The sequence below is a fragment of the Haliotis cracherodii genome, unplaced genomic scaffold (assembly GCF_022045235.1).
Source record: "Haliotis cracherodii isolate W230 unplaced genomic scaffold, xgHalCrac1.p SCAF_11, whole genome shotgun sequence".
Taxonomy (NCBI): Eukaryota; Metazoa; Mollusca; class Gastropoda; order Lepetellida; family Haliotidae; genus Haliotis; species Haliotis cracherodii.
The window spans coordinates 39,426,824-39,444,626 of NW_027266266.1; the positions used below are offsets into that span (position 1 = coordinate 39,426,824).

Sequence of the window (17,803 nt, forward strand, 5' to 3'; positions counted from 1 at the left end):
GGATGAGGTGAGGGTGGGGCCTGAGTGGGAGGGATGAGGTGAGGGTGGGGCCTGAGTGGGGAGGATGAGGTGAGGGTGGGGCCTGAGTGGGGAGGATGAGGTGAAGGTGGGGCCTGAGTGGGGAGGATGAGGTGAGGGTGGGGCCTGAGTGGGGAGGATGAGGTGAAGGTGGGGCCTGAGTGGGGAGGATGAGGTGAGGGTGGGGCCTGAGTGGGGAGGATGAGGTGAGAATGGGGCCTGAATGGGAGGGATGAGGTAAGGGCGGGGCCTGAGTGGGGAGGATGAGGTGAGGGTGGGGCCTGAGTGGGGAGGATGAGGTGAAGGTGGGGCCTGAGTGGGAGGGATGAGGTGAGGGTGGGGCCTGAGTGGGAGGGATGAGGTTAGGGTGGGGCCTGAGTGGGGAGGATGAGGTGAGGGTGGGGCCTGAGTGGGAGGGATGAGGTTAGGGTGGGGCCTGAGTGGGGAGGATGAGGTGAAGGTGGGGCCTGAGTGGGAGGGATGAGGTGAGGGTGGGGCCTGAGTGGGGAGGATGAGGTGAGGATGGGGCCTGAGTGGGAGGGATGAGGTTAGGGTGGGGCCTGAGTGGGGAGGATGAGGTGAGGATGGGGCCTGAGTGGGAGGGATGAGGTTAGGGTGGGGCCTGAGTGGGGAGGATGAGGTGAGGATGGGGCCTTAGTGGGAGGGATGAGGTGAGGGTGGGGCCTGAGTGGGGAGGATGAGGTGAGGATGGGGCCTGAGTGGGAGGGATGAGGTTAGGGTGGGGCCTGAGTGGGGAGGATGAGGTTAGGGTGGGGCCTGAGTGGGGAGGATGAGGTGAAGGTGGGGCCTGAGTGGGAGGGATGAGGTTAGGGTGGGGCCTGAGTGGGGAGGATGAGGTTAGGGTGGGGCCTGAGTGGGAGGGATGAGGTTAGGGTGGGGCCTGAATGAGGTGAGGGCAGTGTTGTTGTTGTTGTTGTTGTTGTTGTTAGATCATGGATATTGAAGGAAACATGATCATGTCTCCTTTTTACTTCAGAGTGCCTTTGCTGACATAGAAGATGAGGCAGACGAAGATGCGGAGATCGAGAAGATAGCTGATAGGTACAGGAGCAAGGGAGGACAGATCACAGGTACCTGGCTTGAGACATAGAGCCCTGCACGACTGCATCTTAATGTACCTTGCACCATGAGGACTTGTGGAACAAGCTTTCACTGTCCAGTACTGTGAAACAAATGCTGACCGACCTGAAAGGGTAGCATTTCAGTGTTCGTATATGTTCCTCATGGAAGAAGGATGTCAAGGATGATGTAAATACGGTTCCCTATTTAATGGTTAAAGCCTGTGTGGTGATCAGGGATTCCAGTTTAGAATTGTTCCCCTGACACTTTTGCTTTCCTCCAAAGGATACTTGATGGATTGGGTTGTCATTTTACTCCAACTGCTCATGATGCTCAATGATGCTCAATGATGCTTATAATATCAACCACTGGTTTGTCTGATCCAGACTCTTCTTCATGGGCCATTTTTATGAAGCTAGAATATTGCTGAGTGGCATTGAACAACAAACTAACAACAAACATGTTCTGAGTGACTGGTTCAGTTGCCACCTAGCTATACATGTCACTTGCATAGTCATGTTAGTCTGTGTTTGGTGGAGGACAGGGATGGCACAGTCGTTTAAGGCACTGGAATTAGCTGTGCAGAATGCGGGTTGGAATCCCAGTTCACCCCCATTGTGCTTCTAGGTTTGTCAGCACCATACCTGTGCTTGGGGTTTTCACCAAGGTAAACCTCAAAGACCATCATCACTTCGGGCTTTCCTCCCACATTAAGCTGACACGCCGTGACATGACTGAAATACTGATCAAAGTTCACTTTAAATCAAACTCGCTCGCTCACTCACTCACTCACTCACTCACTCACTCACTCACTCACTCACTCACTCACTCACTCACTTACTCACTCACTCATTGTAATGGTTGTTCTTAACAGACAAGTCTACTGAGAAGACTGAGACACCACACAAGAAGAAGGCCCCGGCTGTTGAAGAAGACCGTGATCATGATGAAGACGACGACGATGATGATGATGATGACTCCGACACCGACTCCGACTCTGGCAGTGACTACGACACAATGGAACTGCAAGCGGGTCCCGGCCATCAGGAAGCTCCAAGCAACAAGAAGCAGAGCCGTGATAACAAAGATGGTTTTGAAATTGTGCCCTCTGCGAACACAGGCAGGTAGCATTAGGTGTTATCCCAGACATACTGTTGTCTTTCCCAAACCTCTAGTGGAAAAGTAATATCAATTAACCCGGAGAAAATGGAAATATATTTGTCATCTCCTTGAAATCCTGTGACAAGCTGTTTATATCTATTCCTATCCCCTCACATTGACACACTCAACTTTATTGTGAACTTTCCTCCCACATATGCTGAATGCAGTGATATAACTTGAATACTATTAAAAGCAATGTTCAACCCAACAAACTCACTCACATTTGTGAAAATGTCTCTGCAAATCAGTGTCCTTCACCTTGCCAGTGTGTATTGATAATAGCTAGTGTTTGTATCTACACATCAGTGTCCTTCACCTTGCTTCTGGTTCCCTTGAGAATTGCCTTAATCGGGTTCATACTTGTTCAGATTTAAATATACCCAAGTAACCAGAAGGTACATTAGAGACACGTGGGTGCACCATGACTTTGTACTTAACTATACTGAACTTAAACAGGATCATCTTCCTGAGGCCAGGGAGTTAACTGACCACAAAAGTCCAGTTTCCATCTTTGCCGAACTAGGCTGGAATTTCTGGGCTCGATCGTAGTACTACAAGTGGCTATTACAAGTTATGTCCCTGCAATGTCCCTCCTACTGACCAATCAGATTCCACCTCTCATATTACTTGCATTTGCTTCAAACAAAATGGAGGTGCCCAGTGAAGATGATCTGATCGATAATCATGATCTGTACTGTAATATCACGTGAGCACCTTCATTATGAACAAGAAAAGATTTGCATACACATGCAATCAACTGAAATCTGCATTGCAGTTTACAAACTGGATGTTGATTCTGTTATGTGATTTTGATTGGACTATGCATAGACTCTTTAGTCCAGCCAAACTAAAACTCCATCATTCCAGGCTAGGCCAGCAAGGATCGACTCTGGACTTTTATAGTCCTAACCCCCTTGACTCGGGAAGATGAAAAGTATAGGGATGAAGGCAAAATATGAAATTGTGTGCTCAGTCTTCACTGCCTGCAAAAAATATCCCCAAAATATTCTTTATCCCTAACTTTGTTCAGTATATGTGTGCCATGGGAATGTTGTTTGCATGTTGGACCCTTCTGGTGTAGGGAGAAAGTGGGTCCACAGGATCAGCTTGTATCATTCTTCCTACATGTCAAAACTATGCTTATCATAAGAGGTGACTAACTGGCTCGCTGACTTAAATGATGCTTGACATCGTATCACAGTCGTGTAGATGAATGCTCATGATGTCAATCAGTGGATTGTCTGGTCCTGAATTGATTATTTACAGACCGCTGTCATGTAGGTGGAATATTGCTGAGGTGGCGTTAAACAACAAACAAACATGTCTACACAGTGAAGTAAATTAGTTGAGCAAGAATTACTGATGAAATCTCCAGAGTGAATTAATGCTGTAAGTTATGAAGGAGAATTTATCAGCTTAGGTTTAGAGTGTCTCCATGGTGTAGTGAACAGAGTGTCTCCCCAGAGAGTGGGAGGTCGGTGGTTCACTACACTGGCTGTGTTATGCCAAATGAATTGATTGGCGCTAGGCTTTAAGGGAATAAAACAAGAACTGATCAGCAATCTACTGTGTCTGAGTGGGGTATTCGTGTTAATCTGTGGCATGGTATCTCAGTGTGCTAGCACTATAAAACAAGCCTAAGTCCATACAAGTACAAGCAGCCACACATGCAATAATTTTGAACACGACATTAATCCCAATTTCATCTCATCTGAGGTGCAATCTAGTTACGACAACTAAGAAGGCCTGCAGCCACTGATTGCCAGAAAACGCTATAACTATAATAGATTCAAAGAACTGGTACATCAACCATTGGTTCACATGGATAGATTCCGGGGTAGAATAGGTCTTCAGCAACCGATGCTTGCCATAAAAGGCGACTAACGGGATCGGGTGGTCAGGCTCGCTGACTTTGTTGATGCATTTCATCGATCCCAATTGCATGGATTGATGCTCATGATATCAATCACTGGATAGCCTGGTCCAGACTCGATTATTTACAGACCGCCGTCATATAGCTGGAATATTGCTGAGTGCGGTGTTAAACAACAAACAAACAAAACAAAACACAGGGATAGAAATCTCCCTTCACAGTCTACAAGCCCTAATAATGATAACATATAAGAACACCCCAAAAATGTAAAAAAATCTACCAGCCCTTTGGATACATAAGTACATTTTAAACAGTAAATCATCATGTCTGGTGATTTTTTTGTCTCAAATTTCAAATTTGTACTCTTTTTTTTTCCAAACTACTGAATCCGCCAGAGGGGGGTGCGCATTATTCTCAAGAAAATATGGTAGCAAAACAGCCCATTTCTAGTGTCCACCACCGTGATATTGCTGGAGTATTGCTAAAAGCGGCATAAAAACATCCTCACTCACTCTCACTCACTCTCACTCACTCACTCACTCACTCACTCACTCACTCACTCACTCACACACTCACTCACCCACTCACTCACTCACTCACTCACTCACTCACTCATCACTCCACTTCCCACATGGCTGATGTGAACGTGTGTTTGTGTTGCCACAGACAAGCTGGATGCAGTAGGCATGGCTCTTGGTTCAGCTCTGGCCCAGTCCCGCAAGAGGAAGAGAGACATTATAGACAACGCTTACCACAGGTCAGTAGATGTTGCAGACTCTCTGGGCACCCATCCATGAAGTTTTTAGAAACTGATGACACATTTCATTGTCCATGGAAATGGGAAGTTATCAAATTAATACATTTGTGAATGTCTGATTTTAGCGGTGTATAGATTCATTGTATATGAGTTGGTGTTTGCGCTACAGTCTGAGTAAATTCGCTGTCATATAGCTGGAATATTGCTGAGTGCGGTGTTAAACAACAAACAAACAAATGGGATGATGACTGCACGTGGTTGAGCTACATCTTTTGGCTGTTGCAGGTACATGTTTAATGATGTCTGCACGTGGTTGAGCTGCATCTTTTGGCTGTTGCAGGTACATGTTTGATGATGATGGTTTGCCGGACTGGTTTGTGAAGGATGAAAGTAGACACAGCCGAATCCAACTGCCAGTCACCAAGGTATGATGGTAATATATGTGATGGCCTGGGTGCCGTTTGACTACTTTGTCAAGGGAATTTGGGTGTCTGGTACATATACATGTGACCACCTGACCTAGGACTACTTTGTCAAGGGAATGAGGGTGTCTGGTACATGTACATGTGACCACCTGACCTAGGACTACTTTGTCAAGGGAATGAGGGTGTCTGGTACATGTACATGTGACCACCTGACCTAGGACTACTTTGTCAAGGGATGAGGGTGTTTGATACATATACATGTGATCACCTGACCTAGGACTACTTTGTCAGGGGAATGAGGGTGTCTGGTACATGTACATGTGACCACCTGACCTAGGACTACTTTGTCAAGGGAATGTGGGTGTTTGATACATATACATGTGACCACCTGACCTAGGACTACTTTGTCAAGGGAATGAGGGTGTCTGGTACATGTCCATGTGACCACCTGACCTAGGACTACTTTGTCAAGGGAATGAGGGTGTCTGGTACATATACATGTGACCACCTGACCTAGGACTACTTTGTCAAGGGAATGAGGGTGTCTGGTACATGTCCATGTGACCACCTGACCTAGGACTACTTTGTCAAGGGAATGAGGGTGTCTGGTACATGTACATGTGACCACCTGACCTAGGACTACTTTGTCAAGGGATGAGGGTGTCTGGTACATACATGTATACATATGACCACTTCCTGACTTGACCTCCTGATCCATGACTTCGTTCCTGACTTCAGGGAGACATTCAGGAGTACCGGGACAAGCTCAAGTCAGTGGATGCAAGACCCATCAAGAAGATTGCAGAGGCAAAGGCAAGAAAGAAGAAGAAGGTATGCATTCTTTGAAAGTGATTGTTTGGTTAAAACTAGCATTTGCTTTTAATTCATGTTTGCCAAACTAAGATCCACTAGGTAATAATAATCATTCACATTACATTCTTATGCAGTATGGCTATTCTGTGTGCTTTAAAGGTTTACTGATTTATCTACAGTGAACTTTATGTATATCTTTTATTTATTTTTGACTGATGATGACTGATCAGGACAAATGAAGGATACACATTTCTCCTGACAATGTCTGTCTTCTATGTGAGGTGTGTTGTTTGGTGTACAGGAAGTGAGGAGGCTGGACCGGGCTCGGAAGCGGGCAGAGGTGGTCACCGACTCAACAGAAGTCTCTGACAAGGAGAAATGGCAGCAGATCAAACAGTCAGTATACTCTAACAAAATGTTTCCTTCCATGTCTTGTTGATAGTTTACTCTCTAACACATTGTCTCCATCAAGTCTAGTTCATAGTTTACTCTCTAACACAATGTTTCCAACAAATCTAGTTGATATTTTACTCTCTAATACATTGTCTCCATCAAGTCTAGTTGATATTTTACTCTCTAATACATTGTCTCCATCAAGTCTAGTTGATATTTTACTCTCTAACTCAATGTCTCCAACAAATCTAGTTGATATTTTACTCTCTAACACATTGTCTCCATCAAGTCTAGTTGATATTTTACTCTCTAACTCAATGTCTCCAACAAATCTAGTTGATACTTTACTCTCTAACACATTGTCTCCATCAAGTCTAGTTGATATTTTACTTTGTAACTCAATGTTTCCATCACATTTAAATTACTCACGGAATTGAAAAAAAACTGTTTTTTCGATCACAGATTTTAAATAAATGCAGTTAATATACAAAATATATAAATATTCAAACAACTCAATTAGTACTAATTGGGCCTTTGCACAAATACAGGGTATCATTGGTTTTTATGTCTTTTTACACGTAAAGGTGTGTAAAAATATGAACAAAACAGACTATTGTGAAACTGAGCATAACCTGGTGTTAGTAGATCAAAGTGAATGTCCATGACCTATGACACCTTGACAACAGGTGAAAACAGGTGCTTGAAACCCACGTGCATGTGATTTGTGAGTGGTTAGTGATTTGTGAATGGCATTGTGGGATAGTGAATCATCGTCAAAATATCAGAACGTAAAAGTAACATAATCCCTTCTCAAACAGCAACTCAAATGTCATTATTATTATGTACATAAAGATAGCTGTTATTTTTATTGTTGTTTTGATCACTCTCTTCCAGGCTAATTTGCATAATGCCTATAGCCTGTTTCTGCCATGTTAATTTGGACTAAGTTTTATTTTTTAATGTTGAAAGTGCCTACAAATTACCTTCTGTAAAGTATATTTTGTATTGAGCACTGAGATAAAACTAGCAAATCCAGACTAGTACTTTTCCAGTTGTTTTGTTATTTCGTATTTACATCTACATAATGCTTTGTGTCGATTATTAAATCCAGCGAAACAGCCTTTTTTCATTTCCATGAGTACTTTAGTTGATAGTTTACTCTCTAACAAATGTGTTTCCATCAAGTCCAGTTGATAGTTTACTCTCTAACTCGATGTCTCCATCAAGTCTAGTTGATATTTTACTCTCTAACACAATGACTCCATCAAGTCTAGTTGATAGTTTACACTCAAACTCAATGTCTCAATCACATTTAGTTGATAGTTTACTCTCTAACACATTGTCTCCATCAAGTCTAGTTGATAGTTTACTCTCTAACACATTGTCTCCATCAAGTCTAGTTGATGGTTTACTCTCTAACACAATGTTTCTATCAGGTCTAGTTCATGTTCACAAACATCTCCATGTGCAGAAAATCAGCGGGTTGTCTGGTCCAGACTTTTATTTACAGACCTCCACCATATAGCTGGAATATTGCTGAGTGTGACGTTAAACAACAAACCAACCAACTAGATCCATATGCAGAAGGATATTACTGTGTGTCTGTTCCAGGATCTACAAGAAGGCGGGTCTGCTGCACAAGAAGAAGAAGGAGGTAACCTACGTGGTGGCCAAGAAGGGAGGGGGCAAGCGTCCCACACGGCCGTCAGGGGTCAGCGGCATCTACAAGGTCGTCGACAGACGCATGAAGAAAGAAAAGCGTGCTGAGAAGCGGAAGGCGAAGAAGGGAGGCAGCAAACACAAAGGAGGAAGGAAAGGGAAGAAATGAACACTGAATGTAGCAGCCAGTTTACTCAGGGACAGTGACTTGGGGCTCCCAGACAGTAAAAGGCGACTATGCTTGCCGTAAAAGGCGACTAACGGGATCGGGTGGTCGGACTCGCTGACTTGGTTGATGCATGTCATCGATGCTCAAGATATTAATCACTGGATTGTCTGGTCCAGACTCAATTTTTTACAGACTGCTGTCATATAGCTGTAATATTGCTGAGTGTGGCGTTAAACAACAAACCAACCAACCAACCCAGACACTGACAGAGTGGCTACAGTCACTCAGGCCATCTACGTGTACATGCTGACCCCATGGTGTGGGTGGTGTATATGCTGAACGCATGGTGTGGGTGCTGTATATGATGATCCCCGTGGTGTTGGTGGTATATATGCTGACCCCGGTGGTGTGGTTGTGTATATGCTGATCCACGTGGTGTGGTGGTGTATATGCTGATCCACATGGTGTGGTGGTGTATATGCTGATCCACGTGGTGTGGGTGGTGTATATGCTGATCCACATGGTGGGGTGGTGTATATGCTGATCCACGTGGTGTGGTGGTGTATATGCTGATCCACATGGTGGGGTGGTGTATATGCTGATCCACGTGGTGGTGTGGTGTATATGCTGATCCACATGGTGTGGTGGTGTATATGCTGATCCACGTGGTGTAGTGCTGTATATGCTGATCCACGTGGTGTATATGCTGATCCACGTGGTGTGGTGGTGTATATGCTGATCCACGTGGTGTGGTGGTGTATATGCTGATCCACGTGGTGTGGTGGTGTATATTCTGATCCACGTGGTGTGGTGGTGTATATGCTGATCCACGTGGTGTGGTGGTGTATATGCTGATCCACATGGTGTGGTGGTGTATATGCTGATCAACGTGGTGTGGTGGTGTATATGCTGATCAACGTGGTGTATATGCCGACCCTCATAGTGTGGGTGGTGTATATGCTGAACCTTGTGGTGTGGGTGGTGTATATGCTGATCCACGTGGTGTGGTGATGTATATGCTGATCCACGTGGTGTGGTGGTGTATATGCTGATCCACATGGTGTGGTGGTGTATATGCTGATCCACGTGGTGTGGTGGTGTATATGCTGATCCACATGGTGGTGTGGTGTATATGCTGATCCACGTGGTGGTGTGGTGTATATGCTGATCCGAGTGGTGTGGGTGGTGTATATGCTGATCCACGTGGTGTGGTGGTGTATATGCTCATCCACGTGGTGTTGGTGGTATATATGCCGACCCTCATAGTGTGGGTGGTGTATATGCTGATCCACGTGGTGTGGGTGGTGTATATGCTGATCCACGTGGTGTGGTGGTGTATATGCTGATCCATGTGGTGTGGGTGGTGTATATGCTGATCCACGTGGTGTGATGGTGTATATGCTGATCCATGTGGTGTGGTGGTGTATATGCTGATCCACGTGGTGTATATGCTGATCCACGTGGTGTATATGCTGATCCACGTGGTGTGGTGGTGTATATGCTGAACCTTGTGGTGTGGGTGGTGTATATGCTGATCCACGTGGTGTGGTGATGTATATGCTGATCCACGTGGTGTGGTGGTGTATATGCTGATCCACGTGGTGTATATGCTGTATATGCTGATCCACGTGGTGTATATGCTGATCCACGTGGTGTGGTGGTGTATATGCTGAACCTTGTGGTGTGGGTGGTGTATATATGTGACTTTGTTAAGTTCGTGTAAAAGTGGTCCCAACAACGTGGACCATGTGTCAATCAGACTCGAGTATTTATAGGCCGCTGTTGTGTAGCTGAAAAATTGTTGAGTGCGACATTAATCAACAAACAAAGGACTGCTGAACATGCAGACATAGTGATCCCCCTGTAAACACACAGGGGGTCCAGCACGGTGTGGTGGGCTCGTTTACACCATTCAGTGTACATCATCTTGTACCACATTTGGAGGACTCGGGGCTGGATCATTGACACCAATGAATGAGGAGTTTTTGTTGGTTACATTAATTGGATGTAAAGTCGAGGAGGTATCTGTACAACTGTATACATGCAATGATGTGACACTCACTGACATTTGTAAATACATTGATGATGTTGATATGCAATACAAACATATTGAAACTGAGGTTCTCTTAGTTGTATTTTAGCCTCTGTCATGGAATGAACAAATATACGTTATAACATCTTCCTCAAATCACAATACTTGTGAAACTGAAACGGCCTCCGTATCCTTGTGAAGAGAGTGTCTGCCTGGAGTGTGGAAGGTTCGATCTCTGGCTATGTCATACAGACGTTAGGAGATATTTAAAATTGTTGTTGAGTTCTGAATTCTGAGGGATGGTATCTCATTGGGCTAGCACTTTATAACCGGAATAAGTTTAACCATGCACACCCACACCCACACCCACACCTGCTTGCACATCACTGTCCAAGTGTATTAACCTTCACCTCAGCTCACCTCACCTCACCTCGACTCATGTCTTCATGTATTGTTGTGAAGTAAGACATGACTTATGTTTGGACAGTTCTGTTTTATTATATTGTTGTTTGTCTCAGCTGTGATCATATACCAGTGGGGCAATCAATAGCCCTAGGGTTAAAGTGTTCGCTCGTCGCACCGATTCTCGACATCGGTACAATGTGTACATTTTTGGTGCCCCCACCGGGATATTGCTGGAATAATGCTAAAAGCTGCATAAAACCAAACTCACTCACTCACTCGTACATCATTTATTACAATCATATACATATTTGGAATCTGGCATGTACCTCTTTCATTGTTTCAACAGTTTCACCAATACCATTAATATTAAAATATTAATTCTGTGCATTAATATCTCCAGAACATCAGTAATAACTACCAAACATATCATGCAACCAGGAGACATAACATCTTAACCACAGTGACCTTGTTGCAAAGTGAGAGTAACCTCCCTTGAACAGTAATAACTACCAAACATATCATGCAACCAGGAGCCATAACATATTAACCACAGTGACCTTGTTGCAAAGTGAGAGTAACCTCCCTTGAACAGTAATAACTGCTGAACATATCATGCAACCAGGAGCCATAACATCTTAACCGCAGTGACCTTGTTGCAGAGTGAGAGTAACCTCCCTTGAACAGTAATAACTACCAAACATATCATGCAACCAGGAGCCATAACATCTTAACCACAGTGACCTTGTTGCAAAGTGAGAGTAACCTCCCTTGAACAGTAATAACTGCTGAACATATTATGCAACCAGGAGCCATGGCATCTTAACCACAGTGACCTTGTTGCAGAGTGAGAGTAACCTCCCTTGAACAGTAATAACTACCAAACATATCGTGCAACCAGGAGCCATGGCATCTTAACCACAGTGACCTTGTTGCAGAGTGAGAGTAACCTCCCTTGAACAGTAATAACTACCAAACATATCATGCAACGAGGAGCCATAACATCTTAACCACAGTGACCTTGTTGCAAAGTGAGAGTAACCTCCCTTGAACAGTAATAACTGCTGAACATATTATGCAACCAGGAGCCATGGCATCTTAACCACAGTGACCTTTTTGCAGAGTGAGAGTAACCTCCCTTGAACAGTAATAACTACCGAACATATCATGCAACCAGGAGCCATGGCATCTTAACCACAGTGACCTTGTTGCAAAGTGAGAGTAACCTCCCTTGAACAGTAATAACTACCAAACATATCATGCAACCAGGAGCCATGGCATCTTAACCACAGTGACCTTGTTGCAAAGTGAGAGTAACCTCCCTTGAACAGTAATAACTACCAAACATATCGTGCAACCAGGAGCCATAACATATTAACCACAGTGACCTAGTTGCAAAGTGAGCGTAACACACAGGGACATGTTACCACATTGAGTGTGACACCAGGGAACATGTTACCGCAATGAGTGTGACACTAGGGAACATGTTAACACAGTGAGTGTGACACAAGGGAACAATTTAATACAGTGTGTGTGACACACGGGAACATGTTAACACAGTATGTGTGACACAAGGGAACATCTTAACAGTGAGTGTGACACAAGGGAACATGTTACCACAGTGACTGTGACACAAGGGAACATGTTAACACAGTATGTGTGACACAAGGGAACATGTTAACACAATGATTGTGACACAAGGGAACATCTTAACACAGTGACTGGGACACACGGAGACGTCAACACTGAGTTTGATACATTGAGACATGTTAACACAATGTGTCACACGGAGACCTGTCAACACAATGTGTGTGACGCATAGAGGCACGTTAACACAATTGGTATCACAAACATATATTAGCACAATGAGCGAGAGACGTGTTAACACAATGAGTGACGCACAGAGACATGTTAACACAATGGATGTGACAGTGAGACATCTTAACACAATGAGTGTGACACAGGAAGACATCTTAACACAATGAGTGTGACACTCGGAGACATGTTAAAACAAGGGGCTTGACACACGGAGACATGTTAACTCATGGGCGTGACTCAACTGGTATCTCTTCCTTGTGAACGTCTTCTGCGAAAATGGGCTAAAACAAGTACTGGTCGGCCAGTCAGTATTCTGTGTCTGAGTGAGGTATTCATTTTAAACTACTGTCGAATGGCTATGATACCAGGTGTTCGCGAAGGATGAGCGTATCCTGCCCAACGGGTGGCATCCATCACAAACACATGCAAATATAAGTCAATTACTCACCTGAAAAAAACAAAGAAATGGCTTCTAAGATGCAAGGTTGCGTTCCTTTTGGATTTGTCTCCTGGGTGAAGTCTGTCTTCCGTGAACAATATCATTTTAGGCTATATGGAATTCATGTTTGGACTGACCACGTGTATGACTATTATTAGTTGTGTTATGCATTTTTTATTTGGTAAGTCTCCCAGAGAATTAGATTAGCGATTCACACTGATTGGCCAGTTCACACCTACTGTCGGGAATTCCTCGTAGCCCAGTAGTTATTATCTGTATTATGGGATAGGTGGGAGGGGACCCGTGAAGATCCGGCTTAGAATCGGTCTTTACCAACCCATGCTTGTCGTAGAAGGTGACTATGCCTGTTGTAACAGGCGACTAACGGGATCGGGTGATCAAGCTCTCTGACTTGGTTGATGAATGTTATCGTGTCCAAATTGCGTGGATCGATGTTCATGATGTCAGTCACTGGATTATCTGGTCCCAACTCGATAATTAACAGACAATGCGACAAATGGCCAAAATGTCGCGTTGTCGCATTGTCGCGCTTTGGTTAATTTTGACACTTTTTGCTTGTTTTAGTGATGGAGACAACGCGACAATGTCCCTTCTAGGATTCCATAGAACACCCTATTTTGACACCATGTTGACGTATGAAGAAACGTAGTTAAACCATTGGCTGACCTGTTTAAATAGTTACTTGACTAATTTTAGTCATCAAACGCACATTGTTTCCTAAACCATTTCTATAACAGTCGCGTTGATAGTTGCCCAAAACATCAATCACTGGTTTGTCTGGTCAAGACTAGATTATTTACAGGTTGCCATCATATAGCTCGAGTATTTCCGAGTGCAAACAAAAAAACAATTAAACAAACATGGAATGGTGTCTTTCCATTTGTTGACATCAGCAGATATATATTTTACCCCTTCATGCTCGAGGTCATTTCATAGTATCAGAGATAATATTTCTCTTTGGCGAACGCCAAACCTTTTCAAACATATTCTTATTTGGTGATTGAGTATTGTTTTAAGCCGCTTTTAGCAATATTCCAGCAATATCACGGCGGGGACACAAGAAATGCGCTTCACACATTGTTCCCATGTGGGGAATGGAACCCGGGTCCTCTGTGTGACGAGCGAACTCTTTAACCACTAGGCTACCCCATCGCCCCTCTTAGAATTAATTATTAACTACTGCGTGTGACTAGTATCGGGTATTAATAGATCTCTGGCGAATCTCAAGAGACTAAGTAAATCTTTTTATTATGTATTATTAACTACTGTTTATGGCTTTATCATGCTTAGCGTTACGTCACTGCATTTGCACAAACGGTAGAACATGCTTTAGATCGACGTAGACCGGTAGGGTACGCCATTCAAAATGTCATCAGCAATGATGAGTTGTGTTCCCCCAGGAGATGTGATGCCACCCCATAACATTACACTTCCACCCCCAACCTGACGACGTTAACTCACGCAAGCGTCGCTAGAACGTTTTTTCTGGGTGCATGAAGACCACTAAGCGAGTATCAGAGTTGTCAAGAAGAAACCTGGACTAATTGGTGACTGTCCCAGTCTGGTCTTCTGAACCTCGGATGCTGTCTACACGTGCCTCGGCGTATCGCTGGACGTTGGGGCCGGGTGTTGTGCCCTCTTAACATGTTGCGTACGGTTTTGCCACTAATATTAGTATCGATTCCGTAGATGCACCAACCGAATATGGTTGTCTTGGTTACGTGTCGTCACACGTGGACGACCGGCTTGTGACGAACCATGAGTGTTGCCCTGCTAAAGATAACGTCTCCAAAGAGATACTATTGTGTTTCCATGAACATTAAAATGGCTGGAAAGTTCGTGGACTTTGATTTTCAGAGTTATAAATTTATAAACACTTGATGCTAAAACGATTATTGTTCACATTAACAAAAAACACGTGTATGCGTATCATGCCCCCTACAAACAGACAAACATCCAAATTATGCACGTGCAAATTGTGTAAATGTATTGAAAGAATATTCAACTTTACACGAAACACAGTTTCCTTCTCTCTGCTGGTATAAATAAATAATAATAATTAGCTTTGGCGGGGATGTGGTCTTCAAATCACCTGTTTCAATCAGAGGTGGTAATTGTGATTTGAAACTAATGATTGGCCAGTCCGAATCGAGTGTTTTCAACATTCAATGGCGATATCCATTATCGAATTCAGGGAATCAAACACAGAAGTAAATAATAAACCCCCTTCAAGCTTATTGACTGGAGAGTGTATGCCACAGTGTTATATGTCACATCAACTGATTTTCAGAGTTATAAAAAAATTTAGCTCTTGATACCTAAACAATTACTGTTCACATTAAAAAACACGTATATGCAAACATACAAATTATGCCACGTGCATAAACATGCACGTGCAAATTGTGTTTATGTATTGAAAGAATATACTGAAAGAATATTTCTAAATTTATTGTTACTGAACTTTATATGAAACACAATTACTGGTATAAATGACTACCAACAATAATTGAAAAATAAATTACTTCTATAAATATTAGCTTTCGCTGTGATGTGGTCTTTAAATCTGCTGTTTCAATCAGAGGTGGTAATTGTGATTGAAGCTAATGATTGGTCAATCCTAATCGAATGATTTCAACATTCAGTGTAGATATCCATTATCGAATTCAGGGAATCAAACACAGAAGTAAATTATCAATCCCCTCCATGCTTATTGACTGGAGAGTGTATGCTACAGTGTTGTATGTCACATCCACTGCACCGACAGTAGAAGGACTGTAGCCGCCGTAGTAGATGGTGCCTCTGTACAGTCTCATGTTGTAGGGGACAACGTTCAGTGTGGTCACCTCTGTACTCACATTATTGGACACGGTCATCTTCATCAGTTTCTTCTCATTGTTATAATACAACACACCAGCTGTCTGATCTAGGGTGACAGCATACATGTAAATTCCTGTGGCTAATGTTGCCAGACCTTGACCATCATATGTCACTGTGAACAGTTTCACGCGACTACACCCATATATCCTCTTTCTCCTTGTGTCTAGAGTGATTTGCCTTGGAGTGCCTCCGTACTTGGACAAGTCAATGATGGCAGTAAAGTCTTTCCCCTGTGTAGACATGCGGCTGATTGACCTTTGTGGTTGATATGTGGCTACGAATACAATGCCCCGCCCTTCATCCACTGCCATGCCATATGCCCGTACACCTTCTCTTAGTACTGTCACGTGACTTGTATCCAGGGTTGATTCTGATATCATATTAGGACGATATGACCCAAACAGAAGTGTCCTTTTCGTTGCTATATAGGCAACAGATGTGATATACTTTTTAGTGAGATAGTGATAGACACTGAGGGAGTTACTGTGAATGTTGAGTTGACGGAACTGATGCTGGGTGCTTGACCAGAATGGAGCAATCAGGATTCTATTCTTCTCCTCCTGTGGCCTGGGTGTGGTCACTGACGTTGTCAACACAGGTAGCCTCGTAGTAGAAGTAGCAACAACAGTGGCAGGGGAAGAAGCAGACACAGAAAGAGCTGTTTTCAGTTGTGATATCTTCAAATGACACGTCTCATTCAATGCTATCAACCGCTCGATGTCAGTTTCAAGATCAGCAGCATAAATATCACACTTATGTAGTTCTACTTCCAGTTTCTGTTTGTCTCTGACACAGACGTGACTGGAGTTCTCTCGATTCCCAACATGTGCCTCCTTCAAGACAGATTGGTGAAATACACCCGTCTCCTCCTGGAAGTCTTTGAGTGACCTTGAGACATGATGTAGCTGCCTCTTCATCTGATGGTAGCCCTGTTTCAGATGTCTCAATTCAGAGACAATCTGACTTTTCACCATGTCTTGAAGAGACTCTCCTTGTAGAATCTCTGCCATGGCTTCTCTCACTTGATCCCGTATATTTTCCTTTAACTCAGCTCTCAATGATGTCTTTGCACCATCAATGATGTCCAGGACATCCATCTTGTTGTCAAGTAGTTTCCTATCGAACTGGTCCAATCTGTGTATGACAGACACAACACTGTCCTGACAGTAGCAAAAACAGATTAAGGAGGTGCATGTCAGCAACCAGGAAAGACATTTCATCTGCACCATCTTTAGAACTGTACACAATCCTTGTAGACACCCTTGTCCGTTAGAGAGATGTGTCTTGTACTCCTTGTATCACACGACGTTTTCTGCTACTGACTGCTTGGCGTAAGGTACAGGTATACATTTACTGAGTTATCACTGCGTAGTCAGTGTGGCTGTGCAGCACATGCTTGCTGCAGGAACTAATTGACACTAAATATGCACACGTACCTATGGCTAAAACCAAGGGGCAAGTTTACTGTTAAAGTTGTGCTTGCCCAATTGGATTGTTCGCGTGATGGCCTGAGGAAGAAAAGTTCCTGTCTGTGCATAAGGCGTTACACACTGGGGCCTTGGAAATGTTGTCTGTTACTGTCATTTGCGATCAGGTCACGGAGACACAGAGATGTTTTTCGCATTGTATTTTACATGTAGTGTACTCACATATATTAGATGCAAGCAAACATTAGGTGGTGATCCTAAAGAAAATAACGCCATCCTAGCTGGTTAAGTTCTAAACGGCACACCATTATTACAACGGCATGCCGGCCATTGCGATTTTCATAACGTTTTCTTGATTTGAATATTTTAATAACCCCAATTCTTCATTTTGTAACTTACATTCGTTCACAGTCTGTCTGTCTGTCTGTCGGCCTGTCTG

General features: G+C 43.6%; 2 protein-coding genes across 2 annotated transcripts in view; one reads left to right on the top strand and one right to left on the bottom strand.

The window, feature by feature from the left end:
• Positions 1–13,233, top strand: part of LOC139456483 (pre-rRNA 2'-O-ribose RNA methyltransferase FTSJ3-like) — a 29,678-nt gene extending 16,445 nt beyond the window's left edge. Inside the window, exons 13-19 of the mRNA XM_071238219.1 lie at positions 1,016–1,109; positions 1,973–2,218; positions 4,799–4,889; positions 5,230–5,314; positions 6,053–6,145; positions 6,429–6,523; positions 8,132–13,233. Of these exons, the coding sequence (XP_071094320.1) occupies positions 1,016–1,109; positions 1,973–2,218; positions 4,799–4,889; positions 5,230–5,314; positions 6,053–6,145; positions 6,429–6,523; positions 8,132–8,348 (921 nt within the window). The 3' untranslated portion in view covers positions 8,349–13,233. The remainder of the gene's footprint in view (positions 1–1,015; positions 1,110–1,972; positions 2,219–4,798; positions 4,890–5,229; positions 5,315–6,052; positions 6,146–6,428; positions 6,524–8,131) is intronic.
• Positions 13,234–15,723: 2,490 nt separating this feature from the next.
• On the bottom strand, positions 15,724–17,166 carry LOC139455771 (uncharacterized). The gene has a single exon (XM_071237315.1). It carries the CDS (start codon positions 17,164–17,166, stop codon positions 15,724–15,726), a length of 1,443 nt encoding a protein of 480 aa, XP_071093416.1.
• Positions 17,167–17,803: the final 637 nt, after the last annotated feature.

Bases quoted from the DNA above. Each gene is read 5' to 3' on its own strand.
- LOC139455771 (XM_071237315.1), bottom strand. From the start codon at position 17,166: ATGGTGCAGATGAAATGTCTTTCCTGGTTGCTGACATGCACCTCCTTA.